We start from the raw sequence: 17,480 nt of genomic DNA, 5'->3' as shown, positions 1-17,480 counted from the left end.
TGATTGATGATTGATTGATTGACTTCAGTTTGCACATAGACCCACAAGCTCAACTGACGACGCTGTCTCCTTCAACCTCCATACTGCCCTGTCCCTCATGGACAGGGGGCACACATGCTGTTCATTGACTACAGTTAGGCATTCAATCCCATGATGCCTCTGAAGCTCTTGGGTTCATCAAGGCCCTCTATGATGGAATCCTGAACTTCCTAACAGCAGCTCCCAGGCTGTGTAGATACTGACCAGCGACACCGGGGCATTCCAGAGATGTGTGCTGAACACACTCCTCATTGGTCTGATCACCAGCGGTGATGAGCGCCGGCATCTCGGTGCAAGGATGATAATCTCATTGTCAATGTCAGCAAAACTGAGGAGCTGACTGTGGATTATAGGACAAGAAGGAGATAAAGAAAGAAGAAATGTACTTTATTGATCTTTCTTTAGGGAATGTATTTTTATCACTGATGATTATTCTTTGTTTTTGACATGCATACTAGTATGTGTGTACAGGGCCCTGAAACAAACACACCCACACAAGGGCCTGTGGGCATCTCCCCACATATATATTTGAATTGACTCACTTGAAAACCTCACGCTGTCATGCTTTTTAACTCCACCCACTACCTGTCAATCAACCACCCAACCAATCACGGCGCATCTGCCAGCAGGAATCACGTGATCAATATGTCGTAAGGCATCGTCCAGCGAGGCTTTTTGTTGTGGTCCCTCCTTTCGTCCACACGACAACACAGATATCCAGGACCAAAACGCTGACAAAGTGAAGTTTTTTGTAAACGTCAGGTCTGCGTTGTCGTGTGGACGCTGTCACCGAAACTTTTTCTATCCGGGGGGCGTCTCCCTGTGACGAACACCACTGTGAGGTCAGTGTGTGTGACCCGTGTCTACATGTGTGTGACCGTGTCTACATGTGTGTGACCCGTGTCTACATGTGTGTGACCCGTGTCTACGTGTACACACAGAATGGACGGAGTTAAAACCGGCTATCTTCTGACGTAGAACAGCTTCATGTCGAAGACGCCTTGATGAACATGCTGACAGCTGGATGTTTGTCTGTTTCTTTATTTATGAGTCACAAAGTTTATATATTTATTCATTCATTCATTCATTCATTCACGTTCCTCGACAAAGACACCGACGCAGGTTCTGGGTCAGACCGGGGTGCGCTGCCCCCTGGTGGAGAACTCTGTGATGGAGGTCGTGTTGATAAACACACCTATGTGTCTGCGTGTGGACATGGCCTGATTCAGGTAGTGGTTCGCTCTGAGTTTTGACAGCGATACAAGACAGGTGTTTTCTAAAGCAGGGGAAATATGTTCAAAAAAAGAAATCGCCTAAGACCTGCCGCAGTGGACAAAAATGTTGTTTTTAAATAAAAACCAATGATAAGACCCAAACAGAATCACTGGTTATACCTCGACGTTACAAAAGCACAATCATTGTCCAGACCCCAACCCCAGCCACCACCACCCCCCACTGGATATGTTCACTATATGATCGTTTTCCATACTGCCAGTGTGTGTGTGTGTGTGTGTGTGTGTGTGAATGTGTGTGTGTGTGTGTGTGTGTGTGTGTGTGTGTGTGTGTGTGTGTGTGTGTGTGTGTGTGTGTGTGTGTGTGTGTGTGGTTCATTTGTGTAGTTTTATAAACCTGTTGACTATCATTAATCTGCGCTGAGACACATTCCCACAGAGACAGTTGTATTAAATGTTCAAATAAAACAGGAGAATTACATTTTTTGGTTTGTTTTCATCACTAGCTGTGAGTTCTACAGAGAAAGCATATTGTCTGATGACATGTTAATTCGAAGTGCCTTTCTTTAAATTATGATTGAATTGTAAACGGTAGTGTCCCCATTGTCTTCTTCTTCGTAGTAATTGGCCAATCAGAACAAAGGAAGACAAACAGTTACAGCTCTTTCTAAAGCCATGCAATTGGAAGATGAATGCTTTTTTTTTCTCATCAGATATTTGATTTCAGACATTAAGAGTAAAAAAATTATTGATGAGAGCTGATTTGAAAAACACAGGACATGTTAGTAGATCCAAAGTTCCTGGGGACTCTGCATGGCAGGGGCGTCCTACTCCCTGAGCCAGGTTTGCACCTGACCCATACCTACAAACTTGAAGACTTGAGCCCTGTGATGCTGAGACAGCTAGACAGACACTTCACAGGGGTTATCAAGTGGGTTCCTACTTTCACCAACGCTTCGCTGATTTAACCCCACGACGTTTCCAGTAGGCTCAGCAGTGTATTCTGGCGTCCCAGAAACATAAACACCCCCTCTGCGTCTGCCCGACTGGATTATTTGGGAGACCAGCTAGGGTCTTTCCAGCCAAAGCCCCTTGATGGCCTGGCGTAGGACTTGTCCATTGATCCCCAGGTCCTTCATCAGCCTCACAGTTGATGTTGCCACAAAGCCTCGACATCCAACTTCTGCTGGGCAGACCTTTGCTCTCCAGCCCCTCTGTTCTGCCTTTACTGCGAGGTCTGAATAGTGCAGTTTTCATTCAAAGGCTTCCTCTACCGCATCCTCCCAAGGGACGGTGAGCTCCACTAAGTACACTCTGCTCTGTGAGTTGGACCACAGGACGAGGTCAGGCCTTAGGTTGGTGATGACTATCTCTGGTGGAACTATGAGCTGATGTCCTATGTCCACCAGCATCTGCCAGTCTCTGGCTGTCTCCAGATCACTCAGTCTGGCCTTTGGTGGAAACTTCCGTTGTCCTTGTTTCCCTTCTTGAACGAACGCAATCGAGTTGCTTGAGCTGGTTACTCTGGGCGGCAAGGCATTGATGGTGGTTCTCCTGCTTTCCAGCGTTGCGGCCAGGCACTTAAGAACTTGGTTGTGTCTCCAAGTGTACCGTCCTTGGGAAAGGCTCACCTGACACCCAACAAGGATGTGTCTGAGTGTAGCTCGTACACAGGGGGCATGATGGATCTTCACCCACCCATTGGTTAAGATTTGTAGGGGTAGGAAGGACATCATAGGTGGATTGGATGAGGAAAACTTATCCTACTTGCCTCCATCTCCCACATGTCCTTCCAGCTGATGGTTCGTTTTTCCACAGTCTCCCATCTCATCCACTGGCCCTGTTTTATCTGCGACACAGCCTTGGCACACCTGCTTGACTCCTCCTGTCGGCGGACTTTGACCACAACCATCTTCCGGCGCTCCCGAGAGGCTGCCTGGCTCCAGCAAGGTCGCTTTTCACCCAGTCCCAAGCCACCTCTTCCATGTTGGACTTGGCCCACAACGTCACTGTGGTGGAGAGCAGATTTTGCCAGCTGTACCGCGTTCTTAGCCATCCACTTCCTTCCTGATGCCAAGGTCGGGGCAGCAGCTTGGATTACAGTGTCCTTTGATTCTGTCAGGGTCATCTCCAGCCTCACCTTCGTGCATGTGAAATCCTCTGTGAGGCTAGAGAGTGGCAGCTGGAGTAGCGCCTGACCATACAGGGCTACATTACTCAGGCAACGAGGGTCCCCTAACCCCTTTCTCACATGAGAGCTTATCATCCTCTCCATCTTCTCAACTCTTGTGAGTGTTAGGTCGTACATGGTTAGCGGCCACATGAAGCGAGGCAGTAATCCGAACTGTAGGCACCAGATTTTCAACTTACCGGGCAACATGTATTTGTCGATGACCTCCAGACCTTTGATGAGTTCCTGCCTGAGTTCATGTGCCTGGTCAGAGTCCTTCAGGTTTGTATCCCAGACTTTTGATTGGCTTTTCCGTGACTGTTGGGATAGGTTCTTCATCGATGAAGAACCTTTGCTCCGTCAGTTTGCCTTTAACTATGGAGATGCTTCTTGATTTGGATGGCTTGAATTTTATTCTGGCCCCAGCGATGTTCTCTTGAAGCTTCCCTAGAAGGCGCCTGGTACACGGTATTGTTGTTGTCATGGTTGTCATGTCATCCATGTAGGCCCTGATGGGCAGCAGCCAGATTTCAGGTACCAAGCGCTCACCGCCCACCACCCACTTAGAGGCTCTTATAATGACTTCCATAGCCATGGTGAAAGTCAATGGGGAGATGGTGCATCCTGCCATTATGCCAATCTCCATGCAGTGCCATGTGGTGGTAAAGTCTGGCGTGGTGAAGCAGAGCTGCAGATCTTGGAAGTAGGACTTGACTTGGTGCTTGATGGTCTCAGGTATCTGAAAGAAGTCAAAGGAAGCCCAAAGGAAACTGTGAGGGACAGATCCAAACGCATTTCCAAGGTCAAAAACAACAACAACATGGAGATCCCTCTTCTCCTTCTTGGCAGTCTGAATTTGGTGCCAAATCATGCTGGTGTGTTCAAGGCATCCAGAGAACCCTGATATGCCTGCTTTTTGGACTGCCGTATCCACCAGGTTGTTTTTCTCCAGATAGCTGACACCCTCTGAGCTATGACGCAGAAGAAGTAAAAAGTATTCTCTGATAAATAATTGCTAAACAATAGTAATGTGCCGTCTCTAGCAGTGGAAATTCACCAGTAATTTAAAAAAAAAATTTGAAGTTTTTTAATACGTGAACCTTCCATTGAATTTTCTGAGACAAGTCATCTGATTAGAATAAAAGGACGATGTATTCAGGCTGGTGGAAAATGTTCAAGTCATCTAAACCGTTATCACTGACCTGAATGAGAGGAATCTGAAATGTCTCATCTATTCATGGTTTTGGTGGGTGAGGGGGCATGTTCCTGTTTTTTGCGTGTTCTTCAGCGGTGAGATTATGTCAGTCAGAATGTTTTTGTCCAGTAAGATAAGATGAGATGAGATAAGATAGGATAGGATGAGATGAGATGAGATAGGATGAGATGAGATAGGATAGAATAGTATGAGATGAGGTGAGATGAGATGAGATGAGATAGGATGAGATGAGATGAGATAGGATAGGATAGAACAGTATGAGATGAGATGAGATAGATCTTTATTAGCCCCACAGCAGGGAAATTGGCATGATCGCGGCAGCAGAGGGGAGGGGGCTTCATAAATACGTACATATTAACATATGTAACATGATATATTAACATATGATATACATATTAACATATGTAACATGATATATTAACATATGATATACATATTAACATATGTAACATGATATATTAACATATGATATACATATTAACATATGTAACATGATATATTAACATATGATATATATATTAACATATGTAACATGATATATTAACATATGATATACATATTAACATATGTAACATGATATATTAACATATGATATACATATTAACACATTTCAAAATCACATTTCTCAACTACAAGCTACAAACTACACTGGTCACCCAGATTGTGTGTGTGTGACTGTGTGTGTGTGTGTGTGTGTGTGTGTGACTGTGTGTGACTGTGTGTGTGATTGTGTGTGATTGTGTGTGTGACTGTGTGTGTGACTGTGTGTGTGACTGTGTGAGAGTGTGTGTGTGACTGTGTGTGTGACTGTGTGTGTGATTGTTTGTGTGACTGTGTGACTGTGTGTGTTTGTGTGTGACTGTGTGTGTGACTGTGTGTGAGTGTGTGTGTGATTGTGTGCGTGACTGTGTGTGAGAGTGTGTGTTTGTGTGTGTGTGTGTGTGTGTGTGTGTGAGTGTGTGTGTGACTGTGTGTGTGTGTGTGACTGTGTGTGAGTGTGTGTGTGTGTGTGTGTGTGTGTGTGTGTGTGTGTGTGTGTGTGTGTGTTTGTGTGAGTGTGTGTGAGTGTGTGTGACTGTGTGTGAGTGTGTGTGAGTGTGTGTGAGTGTGTGTGACTGTGTGTGAGTGTGTGTGAGTGTGTGTGAGTGTGTGTGAGTGTGTGTGACTGTATGTGTGTGTGTGTGTGTGTGTGTGTGTGTGTGTGTGTGTGTGTGTGTGAGTGTGTGTGAGTGTGTGTGAGTGTGTGTGAGTGTCTGCTGGGAGGAGTGCTGATTGGACAGTCTGATGGCTGAAGGCAGGAAGGACCTGTGATAACGTTCCTTCATGTATTTTGGGTGCAGCAACCTGTCGCTGAAGGAGCTCTCCAGTGATCTTAGTTTGCCCTGCAGGGGGGGGGGGGTTCTTCATCATTCATGACAATTTACCCATCATCCTCCTCTCTCCCACCACCTCCACTGAGTCCAGAGAGCATCCTAAGACAGAACCCGCCTTCCTGATCAGCCTGTCCAGTCTCCTCCTGTTGGCTGCAGTGATGCTGCCCCCCCAGCAGACCACCCCGTGGAAAATAGCGGAGGCCCCCTCGGCGTCATAAAGGTGTTCAGGAGTGGCCCCTGCACTCCTAAAGACCTCGGCCTCCTGAGCAGATAGTCTGCTCTGACCCTAAAGACACACATACGTAAGCAGCTAGCATGCTAATGAGACTGTCATTCCTAATCAGAAGTCAGGAGGCAGTCAGGGGCAATTAGGGACAATTTACTTTCCAGCTGGGAGATGTGTTTCCATGGCGGCGATGTGACACCGGCAGCCAGTGCACAGCTTGGACATCTCACACGGGTTTAAAAGGTTCTCCGTGTTGTTCACACTGATGGAGTGCTTTGTCTCACGTCTAAAAATAATTAGGAGTGCTCCGTCAAATGAAGAACAGAAACAAACACCATCCTCAGTGAAGAGCACAGAGAACACAGAGAGGTAATATTCTGATCATTCTAAACAATACGTAACAGAGCAAAGGGTTACTGGAGGACTTTGATTTGCCTCCTCCCTGTAGGGTACAAAAATGCAATAAAGACCCAATCATCTACAATTAATGTAACAGAAATACAACACAGGTTGATTGAGACATGGCAGGAACCTAAGTTGAATAAGCTAGACTTCATTATAACTGTGATCAAAACTGAATCAAACCCATAATGCCTTATTTTATTTTATTTTAGGCTTTAGCTCCTGGAGTGTCAAACTGCACACTTTCGATGTATGATAATTTTCAGATGTATGCTGCACAGTTTAAGAGCTTTAAATTACGTATTCCGATCTGTTGAAGATGAACGACTGGTGCACCATGAACCTCCTGGAGGAACATGTGATCACAGTCAGCACTAGCGCTGTACCTGTGATGCATGTGAGCACACGCTGGAGCATTCTGACGACACCATTTGGCTGCTCCTGGTGCTGTATTTTGGCATACTGAGTGTTGTGAGTTGTGATCAAGAGCTAATAATAGAATTGTCAGATTTTTCCTTTTTTAAAGTCATGTTGAACGGCCCCATCCAGGGAAACAGTCAGTCCACTTTGTTGTGATGGAGGAGACTAAACGAGGCCAGAAACCTGAGGATGATGGAGATACTACCATAAGAGGGTGAGAGGGACACTTTGTCTTCCAGTTACATGTTTTGTAGTATTCACACGACAAAACATGCAAACATTCAGCATATGTACAAGGGCAGATACTTTGTTATAAAGCATTTTAGCCCCAGTGCACAAACATAGGACTTACTGAAAACTATTTAAAGCCCCCCCAGGCTCCTGTGGGGCACAGACAGTCTGGCTGAGAATACTGGAAGGGGAAGCCAAAGAGTTCATGAGTAAGATGCAGAACACTTAAACCCCCACTCCCCACCGCCACCCCCCACCCATCCTCTTTTTTACTCTCACACACACACACACACACACACACACACACACACCCCACTGCCCATGGGAGCTCAGCTGTTGCCTGGGAGCTACCTCCTCTGCTGGCGGCCTGCGGTCTGCGTTCTGCTCTGATGTCATGTTCTGGGGCAAAATAGCTGATCTTCAGATGGCCGAACAGATGGAGCTGAGCTGTGTCGTTTTCTAGACTGCAGAGGGAAACAGAAACCCTCATCATGCTGAAGGTCTGTCTGTGCCTTTGTTTAAGATAAGGTAAGATCCCAAATTTAAATGTTGCAGCAGCATTCAGACACACAGAGCAAACAGAAACAGGAAAAATATACATTGGAGAAAAATTAAGACAAAAGAGGAAAGGGAATAATGATTATAATTTGAAAGATAGAAACAATAATAAAAAATAAATAATAATAATAATAATAATAATAATACCCCAGTATTAGTTCAGTATTGTACTTTAGTATTGTACTTTTGGCAAGGTTCTTCTGATGGGGTTGTAATGTGGAGAATAAAAACAATATACAGTATATATAGAAGACTATTATAATTTCTCCACTGTAGTTGAGTAAAGCAGCTTCAACAGGGAGCCCCAAACTTCCCTTTCCCCCAACATCCACCAGCTCTGACTGGGGGGTCCAAGGCATTCCGAGATATAATAGTCGAGATATAATCCCTCCACCTGGTCCTGGGTCTGCCCCGAGGTCTCCTCCCAGCTGGACGTTCCAGAAACACCTCCCTAGGGAGGCGTCCCGGAGGCATCCGCACCAGATTCCCAAACCACCTCCATGCGAAGGAGCAGCGTCTCTACTCTGAGCCCCTCGTGAACAGCAGTGTTTCTACCTTATCTCTAAGGGAGACACCAGCTATCCCCCTGAGAAAGATCATTTCAGCCACAATCTCGTTCTTTGGGTCATGACCCATCGCTCATGACCACAGGTGAGGGTAGGAACGAAGATTGAACGGTAGATGGAGAGCTTTGCCTCTCGGCTTAGCTCCCTCTTTGTGACAGTGTGGTAAAGCGACTGCAATACCGCTCCTGCTGCCCCAATTCTCCGTCCAATCTCACGCTCTATTGTTCCCTCACTCGTGAACAGGACCCCGAGATACTTAAACTCCTTCACTTGTGGAAGGACCTCATTCCCCACTCGGAGAAGGCAGTCCACCGGTTTCCTGCTGAGGACCATGGCCTCAGATTTGGAGGTGCTGATCCTCATCCCCGCCGCTTCACACTCGGCTGCAAACCGGACCAGTGAGTGCTGCAGGTCACAGGCTGATGACGCAAACAGGACCACATCATCTGCAAAAAGCAGTGATGCAATCCTCAGGCCACCAAACTGTAACCCCTCCTCACCACGACTACGCCTCCATATCCTGTCCACGAAAATCAAAAAACAGAATTGGTGACAAAGCGCAGCCCTGGCGAAGGCCAACAGCTACTCGGAACAAGTCCGACTTACAACGGAGAACCCGATCGCAGCTCTCACTTTGGGCGTACAGGGATTGAATGGTCCTGAGGACAGGCCCTCTCACCCCATACTCCCGCAGTACTTCCCACAGTATATCCCAGTTCACCTACACTACTCGTTTGGGCTTACCAGGTCTATCCAAAGGTTTCCTCCACCAGCGGACCCAACTCACCACCAGGTGGTGATCAGTTGACAGTTCTGCCCCTCTCTTCACCCAAGTGTCCAAAACACACGGTCGAAGGTCAGATAATACGATCACAAGATCAATCATTGACCTCCGACCCAGGGTGCTCTGATACCAGGTCCACTTATGAGCATCCTTGTGTTGGAACATGGTGTTAGTTATGAACAATCCATGACTAGCACAGAAGTCCAACAACATAACACCGCTCGGGTTTAGATCAGGGAGGCCATTCCTCCCAATCACGCCCCTCCAAGTGTCTCCATCATTGCCGACGTGTGCATTGAAGTCCCCCAGGAGAACAATGGAGTCCCCTGCAGGGATCCTGTCAATCAAGGACCCCATTTAGGGACCCCAAGAAGGCCAAATACTCTGAATGGATATTTGGTGCATATGCACAAATAACAGTCAGAGTTTTCCCCCCCACAGCCTTAAGGCGTAGGGAGGCGAACCTCTCATCCACCGGGGTAAACTCCAACACAGCAGCGCTCAGCCGGGGGCTTGTGAGTATCCCCACACCCACCCTGTGCCTCACGCCTGAGGCAACTTTGGAGTAAAACAAGGTCCAACCCCTATCCAGGAGTTTGGATCCAGAACCGAGGCTATGTGTGGAGGTAAGCCCCCCCAGGATCCAACTGGTAACGCTCCACCTCCAACACAAGCTCCGGCTCCTTCCTCTCCAGTGAGGTGACATTTCACGTCCCCAAAACCAGCTTCTGCCACCTGGGTCTGGTCCGTCGTGACCCCCTGTCGTCACTGCCACCCATATGGCAGCGCACCCGACCCCATCGGTCTGCCCTGCGGGTGGTGGGTCCACAGGGGAGGGAAGAGTCCACGTTGCCTTTTCGGGCTGAGCACGGCCGGGCCCCGTGGCAGACCCGGCCACCAGGCGCTCACTGACGGGCCCTCCGTCCAGGCCTGGCTCCAGACGTGGGCCCCAGGCTTCCTCCGGGCAGGGTCACATTTTTCCCTTTTCCGTTTTTTATGGAACCATTCTTTGTCTGGCCCCTCACCTGAGACCTTTTTGCCTTGGGTGACCCTACCAGGAGTACAAGACTCCCGACAACAGCTCCCAGGATCCTTAGTGCACACAAACCTCTCCACCACGATAAGGTGATGGTTCCTTGGAGAGGAACATATATACAGTATATGTGAATTGACTTCTTGGTGACTTACAGACAAAAGGTCAAGGTAAATAAAAACTTGAAGTGAACCCAACTCTAGCCCTGAAGAACGCAACCATCACCTTTAAAGACCTGTTGTTTTCAGTTCTGTAGGTAATAATTGTTTGTTGCTCATGTTCCTGGCTGATGCTACACAGTTTGCTGATAGATGGATCAGTGCTGCCAGTTTTGAATAATATACACTGCAACAGACTTTGAACGTGGCATGATGGTTGGTGCCAGAAGGGCTGGTCTGAGAATTTCAGAAACTGCTGATCTACTGGGATTTTCACGCACAACCATTTCTAGGGTTTACAGAGAATGGTCCGAAAAAGAAAAAATATCCAGTGAGCGGCAGTTCTGTGGGTGGAAATGTCTTGTTGATGACAGAGGTCCGAGGAAAATGGCCAGACTGGTTCGAGCTGATAGAAAGGCAACAGTGACTCAAATAACCACCCGTTACAACCAAGGTAGGCAGAAGAACATCTCTGAACGCACGGTACGTCGAACTTTGAGGCAGATGGGCTACAGCAGCAGAAGGCCACGCCGGGCTCCACTCCTTTCAGCTAAGAACAGGAGACTGAGGCTACAATTTGCACAAGCTCATCGAAATTGGACAATAGAAGAAAAACGGAAAAAAACGTTGCCTGGTCTGATGAGTCTCCATTTCCACTGCGACATTCGGATGGTAGGGTCAGAATTTGGCGACATCAACATGAATGCATGGATCCATCCTGCCTTGTATCAACGGTTCAGGCTGGTGGTGGTGGTGTAATGGTGTGGGGAATATTTTCTTGGCACTCTTTGGGCCCCTTGGGACCAATTGAGCATTGTTGCAACGCCACAGCCTACCTGAGTATTGTTGCTGACCATGTCCATCCCTTTATGACCACAATGTACCCAACTTCTGATGACTTCTTTCAGCTGGATAATGTGCCATGTCATAAAGCTGGAATCATCTCAGACTGGTTTCTTGAACTTGACAATGAGTTCACTGTACTCAAATTGCCTCCACAGTCACCAGATCTCAATCCAATAGAGCATCTTTGGGATGTGGTGGAACGGGAGATTCGCATCATGGATGTGCAGCCGACAAATCTGCGCCAACTGTGTGATGCTATCATGTCAGTATGGACCAAACTCTCTGAGGAATGCTTCCAGCACCTTGTTGAATCTATGCCACGAAGAATTGAGGCAGTTCTGAAGGCAAAAGGGGGTCCAACCCATTACTAGCATGGTGTACCTAATAAAGTGGCCGGTGAGAGAGTGTGTGTGTATATATATACACACACAGTATATATATATAGTGGTACCTCTACTTACGAAATTGGTTCTGGAAGAAATTTCGTAAGCAGAAAATTTCGAAAGTAGTAGAGATGCATTTTCCATGAAAAAAGCCCTAATCCATTCCAAGCCCCCCAAAATTCAGACATAAATTTTTTATAAAGCATAAAAATGCATCAAAACATGTAACAAATACATGTTACGATTAGATTATTACACAATAAATGAGAGTTGTGCATAATGTAAAAAACAAAGAATAAAGAATAATACTGATGGTCATTTACCTTTTAACTGCTGTCCTCATTGTTTTTTGCCCTCTTTGGTGCATGCCCTCTTGCCCCACCATGAACAACAGAGTGAATTCCTACCTGATGGCAGCAGGCTGAAAAGGCTCTGAGAGGGGGTGGGGGGGTGGGATCACCTGCAATGCTTCTTCAGCTCTGAAGAAGTCTCTTGGATGAGAGACGAAACGTCTTCACAAACTTTCCTAACGTCCAGTGGATTGACTTAAACAACTTTTGGATAACCATAACCTGGATGACTGAGAACCTACACAGACATCAAAAAGTTAATATATTTACTTAAAACTATCAGAACACCTCATGGGTCGAGGACCGAATGACGAGGACCCTGCATAAACACCTATCTAGTTCCACACAGAGGTCCCTCTGAGCCAATGAGATGCCAGGATGTTAGGTAACAGCCAATGGCAGAGCAGCTATAAGAATGTTACGTTCAGGAACCTGTGGGAAATGCGAGTATCAGCCCAAACTGTATTTTTACCTTTCATAAGTCGAAATTTCTTTCATAACTAGAGGCAATACTTTCCTGCTGAGAAGTTTCGTAAGTAGAGGTACCACTGTGTGTGTGTGTGTATATATATATATATATATATATATATATATATATATATATCCTACTGATGATGTGTTGAAACAACACATCATAAAACATAAAACTAACCTGTCTCACGACGGTCTAATCCCAGCACACCTTCCCTATTAGTGGGTGAACAATCCAACTCTTGGTGAATTCTGTTTCACAATAATAGGAAGAGCTGACATCGAAGGATCAAAAGGCGACGTCGCTGTATATATACTGTATATACAAGTTGTTATAACTGCTAATTTTCAGATTTTTTCAGTATATTTTTAAAATGATTTATTTGTTCTTTTGTTGTGCAAAAATGTTATATAAAGGTTATTTTGAAGGCCAGTCGTCTTTTCTAAAGGATATCACCAAATGACTTGAGGCCGTCGAATATAATGATGAACTCGATGCTCAGTGTTTTGGGGATGTTGGGAGGTGTGTGTGTTTGGGAGGTGTGTGTGTGTTTGGGAGGTGTGTGTTGTCTCCAGATTACCTTTACTTTGCTTCTCTGATGAAATCATAATTAGTCACTTTAGTTAGTCACAGTGAGCGTGGCTTAATCTACATCACATAACTGAGTTCATTTAAATTCGTCATGTCATTTGTGCATGAATGCATCTGTGTGAGTGTGTGAGTGTAGAACACTGTAACCGTCTCATATATAGCTGACCGGTCATGTAGGCTCTGGTGCAGAGAAGCTCCGCGGGGCAAGAAGAGTAGAAACGGAATGTCTGACCTGCATTCTGGTTTGTTGAGCAGGCCACCGCGCTGAAAGGGTTAACCATCAGTGTCTCCAAACACCCTCCCTGATACCCCGGTGTCTGTGTATCTGCCTCTCTTCCCCCAACAGAATCAGACGAGCCCTCAACGTTTGTAACCGGTATCATTTTGTACAGAAACCTGGGCAGCATCCTGACCCTGCAGAGGTAAGATCCACCATCCTTCACACCTACATGATGAGAGGCGTCTGAATGTCATGGTGACATGGTGCTACTGCGTCACCAGGAGAATGAGGGACAGAGATGTAAAGAAATACATTTATGAGAATGTAATCTGTACTGAACAGAAAAACTGATTTTTTTTTGGTTGCAAAAACTGTGTCACTGCAGTGAAAGGTGCAAAGGAAAATTGTAATAATGTCATCTATAATGGTTATTAAATCAAAATAGCATTATGTCATGTTGGTACGTTCATTCTGTTCTGTTTTGTTCCTTCATGTGGTCATGTGACGTCCAGAGTACCCCCCTCCGGCCCTTAGTGAACTGGGATAGGCTCTGATCAGTGCTGGTTGCAAAACATCACATCAGTGATGGCAGGCCCCATGCACTTTTAGCAATTAGCAGTGAATTCAAAGTAGTGTAGGTGTGTGTTGCTCGTATTCTTAATGTGTGTGCACACTGGGGTGCATGAAGGCTTCACTCAGAGGCCTGGAATTTGATTCCCACCACAAAGACAGGATTTTCAGGAAAGCGACGTCATGACATAAGTATTCAGGTTGATTGATTGCATTTTGAAATGGTGAGAGTGTGACCATGCACAGTGGGTTCAGGGATGTGTGTGTCGCTGCAGGACGGGCTCTGGGATGTGTGTGTCGCTGCAGGACGGGCTCTGGGATGTGTTTGGTCAACTGGAATCTTTCTGTGTCAGTCCTTTGAGCAGCAATTCACTCTCTTCACATTCTGTCATTCCACATGATTGATGGTACCTGTGAAAAGCAGAAATTGGAATGCATTTGAAACAAAATAGGTAGAGGGTAAAATAAAATGGCCCAAAACAGCCAATCACTCATCTGTAAGAGACTCCGTTGTTGAACTGGATGTGGGGCTTTTCTAAGCAGACTGGACTTTAGTTGTACTGATTTCAATGCTAGAATATTATGACATGTGACATAACAATCATTTTGGATAATGTGTAAAGTTATTAAAGCTGTATATTTAGTAGCCCATTAGACACCATTAGACAACAACAGTGGTAATTAATATGGTATGACTTCCTACCTAATATACCCATTGAGACACAACTAAATGGTCCAAATGGTCAAATGACGTCCTGAATTAATCAGGACTGCTTAGGGTAGTGGAAGAAATTTAACCTCATCCTCTGGGATGAGGCTACAGAGACATTTATAATGATAATAATAGTAATAATAATATTGTTATTAATAATAATTATTATTATTATTATAATGATAACGACATCAGGTTGAGGTGGTTCATGTTAACCCACTAATGTTTTTCTTCCACTAGAAACAACACAGTCCTCAACTCCAGGGTTCTATCAGTGACCATCAAGCCCACCCCCGCCTCCCTCTCTGCCCCAGTGGTTGTAGAGTTCTCTCACCTGTACAACGTGAGTAACTTTGGTCCTGAACCAATTCCACAAGTTCTCGTGATGTTACTCTTATTGGTCTCTTTTATGGTGATGATGTTTTCTCTCCGATTCCATCCATCAGGGCACCACCAACCAGACCTGTATATCCTGGGATGAGAGCGACAGGTAAGAACCGCTCTTGTTCTTCAGTCAGTTTTTGATTTGATTTTCATTTGGTGTATTAATACATACCTCAATTGTTGCCACTTGGTTATGACTACATCACCTCCCGGTTATGTCGACATCATGCGGTGTGATAAGCTACTCTCCTTCTCAGCGGTCTCACAAAACCCCTTTACCCTTACTGGATAAAACTGTACATCCAGTTTCTTGTACTACAGTATTGTAAAAAACATCTAAATACTAAAAAATGCTGATAATTATGTGAAGCAAAAAACAAAACTCAAAATCATCCAGATGTGCTTCCATCAGCACAGTGCAAGGAGTCCTCATCATACGAGTGATCCAGAATGTCATGAAACAGCTCCTGTAGAGCAGCTCTCTCTCAGAGACGGTATCGACCCCTCTGGATGAGTACTGCCACCATGTTGGCGCCACATGAGGGAGACGCCGCTGGGAGTTGTGCGCCGAGGTGATCTATAGAAACATTCAGCAAGTCCACTGAGGTGGACGAAAACGAGATGGTATTCTTTAAGCTAGAGGCCCCTTGAGATGGTATGACATGAAGCCGATGTGCATAGCAGTGAATGAATAAAGCTAAAGGCATTCCCTCTTTAATTTTAGCCTGCACCCCATTGAATCCACAACACATTACCAATGAGCTGTCAAAACACTGTCACAACTTTACCCTCACATTCGTTATCCACCAAAAATCAGATAAGAACTGCAATTTCATTGGCTCGCTTCCCAAAAGGAACATCTTCAAATCTGATGAATTGGTCCTTGACCCCCGTGTTGGTTCCATGAAGCAGGACCAGTGTGAGCTGGTCTCCCATCTGTCCTCTCATCCACCATGACAGAAAAAATAGCGCTTTATTAACTCCCATTCTTATCTCTTCCCCAATCACTTCAGCGATAGAAGTGATCAGGTCATTTTGTGCCAAACATCCCACTAAACACTCCAGTAATGTAAATCTGTGTTAGTCTCAGCAATGATAGTTTCCTCTGTTTCTGGAGCAAGTGCTTTAATGGTGTATGGAGAAAGTGTGTGTGTGAAGCTCTGCAGGGAAGCTACAGTTAAAGTAGTATTTACCCAGATTGCATTTTTTACATTTACATTTTTGCTTTGTGTGACTAGCAAATGCTAAAGATGTCGATGAGATCTAGCAATCATAGTAAAAAACCTTGTCAGCATCACAGCGTTCTTCAGTGGTTCCAGACCATATGTGAAAAAAGACCGCTCTCCAGCTTTATCTGTGACTCTTGATTTTGAAAGATTCAAATGGTAACTACATGAAGACCTAGCTGATGCATTGAACATGCAGTTTCGTTCTTGACTTAAAAGTGAGCTGGGTTTCTTTAAATTGGAAGTTCTGACTCTAACACCAGGTTTGTAGGGCCACAAAAACACAACAATGTCAGAAATGACTGAGCTACGCGGTACGCCAACAGCACAGCTGTCAAGTAGAGATCGTTTGAACACCTGAATTTCCTGGCATTAAGTGGTTTCAGTCAGCAGATATAATTTTACTGAACACTAAATTAGAAAGAGGCTGGGTTGATCAAGTATTCTGCTCTGATTGGTGGTGATTTCCATCAAAAGGGGGACTTCTTTTTTAGTACTACTGTATTAATCTCCCCAATACCAGGTAATGTAAGTTGATATCTGTTAACTTGGTTAAAAGGCATGGGAAGTACTGTGGTACCAGCTCGGACTGTACACATTTACTAGAATAATGGGCATGACGAATAGTCTCCCTGGAACTATGATGTATCTTCCATTTCTATCAGAGCTAATTTATGATTAAACAAACTACTAATGAACTTGTAGACAAATGGACTACTTTTCTGAGATCAATATAACTTCAGACATATCATATAGTACCATCTAGGAGGCATTGAAAGCATTTGTAAGAGTGACAACCTCCTGTTTAGTCAATTTGCGATGTATGCATAATTTGCAACTTATGGATTTATCCAGACGGATCAGAGAACTAACCTGAAGAGCTGCTTCTGATCCTTCTAGTTCCAATCTGCACAAATAGCATCAGTTACCACAGTGAGAATACTGTTATCCATTAGAAACACACAACAACCTCTTTATAATCAAAGCAAATGCAGTTTCTACCCAATGATGAAGCGGGCAGACGTCCTGCTCATCGACTGCGTCAGAGAACAGATAAGACAGCCATCCCAGACATTCACACTGCCCCAGATGAAACCACCCCCCTCCCACAGACTATCAGGGGCCAATTCACACACTATTTTGAGGATATCTATTAACTAGAGGCTAACGCTAACACTGGGGTAATCCAAGAGTTCCCAGATATCTACCTGATGTCAATCCGGCAGATGTTGACATCTGGCAAAGAGGTACAAAATATATAATGTTGCCCCCATAACTTGCCAGGAAACCGTACAAACTAGCAAACGAGCACTTAAAC

General features: G+C 45.2%; 1 protein-coding gene across 4 annotated transcripts in view; it reads left to right on the top strand.

The window, feature by feature from the left end:
- adgrb1a (adhesion G protein-coupled receptor B1a) overlaps positions 1 to 17,480 on the top strand; it is a 183,808-nt gene that overhangs the window by 107,088 nt on the left and 59,240 nt on the right. For all 4 annotated transcript variants that reach the window (XM_068323815.1, XM_068323816.1, XM_068323813.1 and 1 more), the window contains exons 14-16: positions 13,397 to 13,472; positions 14,793 to 14,895; positions 14,999 to 15,042. In XM_068323815.1, coding sequence (XP_068179916.1) covers positions 13,397 to 13,472; positions 14,793 to 14,895; positions 14,999 to 15,042 — 223 coding nt within the window. The remainder of the gene's footprint in view (positions 1 to 13,396; positions 13,473 to 14,792; positions 14,896 to 14,998; positions 15,043 to 17,480) is intronic.

The sequence above is a fragment of the Antennarius striatus genome, chromosome 9, assembly GCF_040054535.1.
Source record: "Antennarius striatus isolate MH-2024 chromosome 9, ASM4005453v1, whole genome shotgun sequence".
NCBI lineage: Eukaryota > Metazoa > Chordata > Actinopteri > Lophiiformes > Antennariidae > Antennarius > Antennarius striatus.
The sequence above is the reverse complement of the archived record's forward strand: the minus strand, read 5'-3'. Positions and strand labels throughout refer to the sequence as shown.